Source organism: Schistocerca nitens, chromosome 6 (genome assembly GCF_023898315.1).
Source record: "Schistocerca nitens isolate TAMUIC-IGC-003100 chromosome 6, iqSchNite1.1, whole genome shotgun sequence".
Lineage (NCBI taxonomy): Eukaryota > Metazoa > Arthropoda > Insecta > Orthoptera > Acrididae > Schistocerca > Schistocerca nitens.
Genome location: NC_064619.1, coordinates 568952135 through 568959702, shown reverse-complemented (window position 1 = coordinate 568959702; position 7568 = coordinate 568952135). Strand labels below are relative to the sequence as shown.

The following is a 7568-nucleotide window of genomic DNA, read 5'->3' as shown; positions in this document are numbered from 1 at the left end:
TGAGCCCACACCTTGACATTATGGTAAAACATGAATCAGTGCTCACTCATCATTAAAACATACATTTATTAACAATGGAATATGTCAAGACAACCACTCACCACAGAGGTGAGGTAAACAGCATATAGGCAGATTAAAAAAAAGCTGAACACAATAGCTGAACTTGCATTCTAAAGCATCTCTCTCTCTCTCTCTCTCTCTCTCTCTCTCTCTCTTTCTCTCTCCCCCTCCCTCTCTACCCCCATGTTTGTTTGTGTTTTGTTTGGGTGCGGGACCCCACACACGCCATGGCCTCAACTGAAGAGGGAAGCAAGTTTAAAATCTCAATTGTCTGTTAAAAAGCCTTGTTTTATTTTCTTATACACTGCTCAACATATCCTTTGTACGATGTATTATTGTCTTTATTCATTCCACTGCTTCTACTCAATACAAGGTTTTCATCATCATATGAAAATAATTTTTTGGGTCTTGGAAATAATATGCACTTAATCTTGTTTATGGTAATACAATATGTGTCTTTCTTTGTACATAATCTGGTACAAATATTACACAGTACCTTTACTCTCAGATATTTTAATGGAATGAATTAAAAATATATAAACAACATGCAGCTGAAGGTATAAATTTTAGTTTGCATAGCAAGTTCACTAGTCATCATTTTCATTTACTTCTTTCTTGAGGCCACCAAAAACTTCAGATGGTATTTCTTGTTTCTCCACTGGAATATCTGGAAAATGAAAACAGATGGGTTATTGGGATCATTGCATTTTCATGGAATGTCAAACTGAACAGACATCACTATGAATAATAAAACAAAGATTCAAAATAAACACAGAACATATTTCTTAAATACGATGTTTGATTATTTTAACTATCTGTTAGAATAGAACTTGATCTCAGATTTCCACCTCTTGTGCTACCACATGCTGCTCATGAAAGACAGACAGTAGTCTACTACAGTTTTAATTGGCCACATATCAACATATTATTTCATACACATTACATTTGAAAGGTAATGTGATGAAAAGGCACACGTATTTGCATGAACTTTTATTGAGTTTCTGATATTATGTGGCCTTTATCTCCATACAAAAGATAAAAACATTACCTTGCACCATCATACTTTTTCATATTTGATTGACAGTGTATGAGAAATTCTTTTTCATGACGATGCTGTTGAAATACATTCAATCGTATCTCGCCAATTTCCGCACAGATATTTACAAAAATGTTACGTTATGCATGGTTTGCATCCAGATTGTCAGAAGAAAGAGATATTTTTCAAAATGTCAAGTGAGCTTTGTTTCCTCTTAGAAATTTTGAAGATTCCTAGTGCATGCAGGAATATTGCATTCCTTCAATGTAGGAGATGCCATTTTAATTTATGTTTAATATGTCTGTATGAAAATATCATCCTGCAACTTGTTATGTCGAAAGCACATATGATGTATAATTGTACATCACCCTAATGTTCTGGCATATTGTAACTCATTCTATTATTATCTTTGTTTGACTTGGGCCTTCCAAGCCTGTCACTCGTCCTTGAACCTGTGTCTGCAGCTTGAAGCATCCAGGTGCAAGCCAGTTCTTGGTTGTTGTTGTTGTTGTCTTCAGTCCTGAGACTGGTTTGATGCAGCTCTCCATGCTACTCTATCCTGTGCAAGCTTCTTCATCTCCCAGTACTTACTGCAACCTACATCCTTCTGAATGTGCTTAGTGTATTCATCTCTTGGTCTCCCTCTACGATTTTCACCCTCCACCCTGCCCTCCAATGCTAAATTTGTGATCCCTTGATGCCTGAGAACATGTCCTACCAAATGGTTCCTCCTTCTTGTCAAGTTGTGCAACAAACACCTCTTCTCCCCAATTCTGTTCAGTACCTCCTCATTAGTTATGTGATCTATCCATCTAATCTTCAGCATTATTCTGTAGCACCACATTTTGAAAGCTTCTATTCACTTCTTGTCCAAACTATTTATCGTCCATGTTTTACTTCCATACATGGCTACACTCCATACAAATACTTTCAGAAATTAATAAATAACATAGTTCATTTCTGTCAGTAAATACGTAAAAGATTTGCTAATGCCATTAGATTTTTCCACACCAGTCTGTAAAGGTGTCTGTAAAATTATGTGATCGCAAATCCAGTTCTGTGTTTGTTCTTCTGTATTTAGTTATTAGTTCGTGCACCAAAATCTATATTTCATTTTCATTTCTTACGGCTTCCTATAGATTCACTTATGAGACTGAACGTGTTTTTTTATCTGCTACACAGTCAAGTTATTAGATTGTAAAATGACAGATTAATTTTAATTTTGAATGCATCTCTGTAAACATACATATTAATTTATTAATGTATAACATGTTCACTTCAATTTTTTGATTGTAACACAACTTTTTTATTTTCATTTTCAATGGTTTCGTGTAAAAGAACATGTTAAAAGTGAATGTATAACAAAGAAAAGGCATTTTCCTTGTGTTCGTTTCTGTTGTCTTTCGACAGAAGAATGTATTAAGACAATGCAGTTTTAAGTTTGTTTTATCCGCTGCCGTACATCAAGTATGGTTCAGGAACCACATTACATTTTGATTGACTCGACCACTGATGCGTCCTTCAAAACAACGAATAGCAGAGTACGGAAACAGCTCACAGAGCTCCCAACCAAAACGGCAATTGTGAAGTGATTGGGTGATATTTATTATTTAAAACATGTAATTTAGAAAAACATCAAACAGAAGAATGTTCAAAAGAAAACTTAATAAAATATAATACTTAGAGGTTGTCTGCCCTCAAAGTGAGGTGGAAATCATCCACTTCCTGGAACAGCTTCATCCTTTTCTCAACTCAAATTCACCTGGTCCTTTTCCAAATCCAAAGCAACTTTCTTTGATGTTGACATTATGATGAATTAGTATCAGAAGGAACTTTGTTAAACAGTAGATTATGACCAACCATGATTGATGAATTTTATATTTCCACTCATTTTTTTCAGTTATGCTTTTTTTTTTTTAAAAAAATTGTGAATCTGATGTTCAATAAGTCAGCCTATGAGTTTGATGTATTATATGAGAACATTTATTTATAGTTTTGCTCTTTTTACATGTTCTATGTAATGTCTTGGGAATTGTAAAGAAGTTAATATTTGGTAAATTTTATTTGTGTCTTTCATCTGTAATTGGCACATATCTTGTGTTTTGCAATGTTTGATCACAGAGATTCCATTTCAAAATGTTGTTCAAAAATATGCAATTATACAATCTTAAAAATGGCTCATCTTCAGCAACTGTATTACAGTAAACTTGGAGAGGTTTCAAAATAAATAAATAAATAAATAAATAAAATAAATAAAATCAGCCAACCAGTTGCAAATAAGGGTTAAAGGAACCCTTCCCCTAGGTTCCAACAATTTTAAAATTGTTTTCTTCAAAAGGTGTTGGGCCTTGTTACATTAGTTGCTGATTAAGTACACTGAATAAAGCCAAACAGCTCGTCATATTCAACATCCATCTTAAAAGCACAAAGCCATGACTTATGATCGAAAGGTACAGGTATCAAAGCTGTAGAAACGTATCACCAAGACTCTGCACCAAAGAGATGTATTATCATTGTGTAGTTTTTTATGTAACACAATCTTTGTTCAGCTTTTGAAGAAAACAATGTCAATGTTTTGGAATGGAGTTTCAATTTTGGCCTGATACTGTGAACTCATTGTGGAACATGAATGTCATTTTTACCTAATTCTACAATTATTAATGAAACATGGAACTGAAATGCAATGCAACTGCATCAATTTTGATTGTTTATTTAACTGTGACTCTCTTTCGTGTAGTTCATAAAGTTGAAAACATGAAGCTGATTGTTTGAAATGTTGGATTTGGAAATAAACTATGAAGTCTTTACAAAAAAATGGTTCAAATGGCTCTGAGCACTATGGGACTCAACTGCTGAGGTTATTAGTCCCCTAGAACTTAGAACTAGTTAAACCTAACTAACCTAAGGACATCACAAACATCCATGCCCGAGGCAGGATTCGAACCTGCGACCGTAGCGGTCTTGCGGTTCCAGACTGCAGCGCCTTTAACCGCACGGCCACTTTGGCCGGCAAGTCTTTACACTGTGAATAAACATTTTCACTGATACTTTACAAACCTGGACCTCAAGAATCATACCCTAAGATATATGAAGATAACGAGCTGAACTACAGGTACTTCAAAAAATCAAGATGAGTATCTAAATTGTTTTTGGCTAATGTGACAACTATTATTGAAACTGATATCCTAAGCATTGTTTCCCATCACATTCTGTTTAGGATTTACAAATCTGATAAACAAATCCAAATACTTCTTTTAAGTCATTATAATATTTTCTTGTTGACTGGGCTATGGAAACAGCATTGTTACAACATCCATCTCATCAAAGCTCACATCCAAACTTTAGTCCACAAAAAACTGATTAATAGGTACAATGTCTCAAATTCAACAGCTGCCATCACTTCTACACATCAAACACTTCCTTCTTAATGCCTACGCATTCCTGGTAAACATATCTGCTGAACCACTTAATCCCATCAACACCTTTACTAACAACCCCTCTCATGCTTTTCTCTGTTGCTAGTATTGTGCAGGTCTTCCCAACAAACAAATTTCCTATGTAGTCTCCTCTTCTTACCCTGCTACAAATACAACTTCCACTTTCTAAAGTCACAGAAAAATTCTTAGCATCACCCAGGTCTCCAATTATTCTTCCAAGGTTTTCACCTTCTCAAGTCAAGCCCTGAAAAATGATTATCTATTTCAGAACACAGCTCCCCTTCTATAACATCCTGATAAAACTATATAACATTTTTAAGACTATTGTGTGTACCCCATGATCCTTACACCAGTAGTTATTCCTGCTGCAAAACCTGTTCCACTCACCTGCCCACCATCACTTACCTCACCCACAACACTGGCAAACTGCAATCAAATGCCATCCTTTGTTTGCAAACTAATATGAGTCCACTGTATGGCTTTTTATGTAAGATGACAACTACTAAACTGCATCAACACATGAAAAGACATAGAAGAACTATGCAGTTTGGGAGCACACAATACCCAATCACTGAGCACATTCTGCAACATGACTCAAGGGACCTGCATACCAGCTGCACCACACAGATCATTTGGATCCACCCTAGCAGCATTATAGTAGTAGTGTGCACATAAGATGATGGATGGTGGGGCGAGAAGCAGTGTATTACATTATGTTCCAACCAAATGGGCAGACTATTTAGCATTGCTTTTCATGTTAGTTTATGTATGGTGAGGTTACTTAGCAACTACAGTGTTCACGTTAGGCAGCATAAAACAATCACGACAAGTATTACGTTACGAAGTGACAGGGAGAGTTTTCAGAGCATATGAATTTTACCAGAGAGAATCAGTAGCACAAATAGTAGTCCAGTGCAGCACTCACATTGGTGTTACCAGTTACCAGGGTAGGCAATGGCTGGAACGTGAGTATGGGACCCAGACAGAGAACACACTGGTATCACCACCACAAGATATTCTCTGCCTCTCTGCACAGAACGCATCACTCTGTCACCTTCTCAAATGCAGCCCACTATAATGCTGTTTGGGAAGATCCAAATGGTCTGTATAGTGATCAAGTATGCAGGCCCCTCGAGTCATGCTGGGGTGTTCTTAGCAACTGGGTACAATGTGTCACCAAGTTGGATGGTTCTTTTATGCCCCTTTCTGCCATAGTTTTTGCACTCCAACAAATTCTTGCACTACAGCACCCTCATATTTTCTCTTTTTTTCTGTTCTTTTTTTTGTAATTTTTTCTTTAATCACAGTATTTATTGAAACTTCCTGCCAGATTAAAATTGTGTACCGGACCGATACTCGAACTTGGGACCTTATACTTTTCGAGTCTCGGTCCGGCACACAGTTTTAATCTGCCAGGAAGTTTCATTTCAGCACACACTCCGCTGCAGAGTGAAATCTCATTCTGATCACAGAGTACTTATTGTTTATGGTTTTATCTTCACCCACCTCCTCCAGTCCCTCTCTTTCTGGTTATTTCTCCACCTCGTTTTCTGCTTTTCGCCTAGTCATTAATTGCGCTATTTGTTCAACTATCATTGCTTTTCCTCTAACTCATCTTTTGTTCTCACTCTGTCCATGAGTCACTTTGAACTGAATCTGATACAGTGCATACCAGTGTCCTATCCTTGACTGACTCAGCAAGGTGATATAGTGGTTAGCACACTGGACCCTCATTTATGAGGACGATGGTTCAGTTCTGCACCTGATCATCCTGATTTAGGTTTTCCCTCATTTCCCTAAATCACTCCAGTCAAATTCCAGAATGGTTCCTTTGAAAGTGGTGCAGCTGATTACCTTTGCTATAATTAACACGGTCTGAGTTCAAGCTCCATTGCTAATGACCTCATTCTCAGCAGGATGTAATGGCCAGTTATAATGTCTCCTAGTAAGTCTAGAGTTTTCTCAAGTGAATATTTCTATTTTATATCAGATGGAATATATCATACCAAACACAGTTGTTCATCTCCACATGGGCAATGTGACATAAGTATTAAGCATGAGAGATGCCTTTAAGTTTTTGCAAACAACCACTAGCTGTTGCTATTGAGATGCCATACAATGTTGTGAAAAAATGGAAATTTGGGGTGAAGTTTCTCTTTGTAAGAGTATTTTATGATTTTTGTGAAAGTATGACTTGACAACAATGCCTCAAACTGTTTTATTCAACTTTTGGAAATCAATCATCTCCAAGAAAAGCGTGTTTACACTTGGTTTGCACAATTTTCTCATGGTCATGCTTCTTTCAGCTATTGCTGTAGACTGATCAAAATCAGTTGCACAATAATTATGATGTGCATAAAGTGATTAAAGAGGATCTGGATGTCACTTGCTGCTGTAAGACAGAAGCATCATCTTGATGGAATCTGTACAATTTGAGAGAAACTCGAAAACATGCTTGGGTCAACGGATGTACGAAAAACGCTCCAAAAATTAGACCAAATAGAATGCACAATCTGTGTGCAGTATCATAACAGGAGATAAACTTTGAATATATTTGTGCAAGGCTGAAACTAAGCAGAAATCATCTGTTCGGGTGTTCCATGATGAACTGAAACCTACAAAGGTGCTTCATTTGTGAAGCACTTCCAAGAAAATGGTCATCCTTTTCTGAGCTTGCACTTTGTATGTCATAACCAGCTTTCGATGACTGAACAGTTAATGCTCAATGGTATGCAACAATCTGCTGTAATAAGTCATCAATGATATCAGGAAAAACAACTGAAAATCCTTCATCATTCTTTTAATGTGAAAGTGTTGGCTTTCACACAGCATTTTGGAAAAAAATGATTATTTGACAGAAAAGGTTAAAGAGTAATGTCTCAATGCTCATATTCTCCTGATTTATCACCTAAAAAAGATAACTTCATTTGATTCCCTTATTTCAAATGAGAAAAATGCATGAACAACAACTTTTGTCACCTCAAAATGTTGTTGAATCCTTCCAGAACTATATTTCTAAGATACCCACATCTGGG

At 36.4% G+C, this 7568-nt stretch overlaps 1 protein-coding gene across 1 annotated transcript in view; it reads right to left on the bottom strand.

Annotated features, from left to right (window-relative positions):
* Positions 1-322: 322 nt before the first annotated feature.
* LOC126262772 (pre-mRNA-splicing factor syf1 homolog) overlaps positions 323-7568 on the bottom strand; it is a 149654-nt gene continuing 142408 nt past the window's right edge. Inside the window, exon 19 of the mRNA XM_049959588.1 lies at positions 323-727. Within this exon, the coding sequence (XP_049815545.1) occupies positions 648-727 (80 nt within the window). The 3' untranslated portion in view covers positions 323-647. The remainder of the gene's footprint in view (positions 728-7568) is intronic.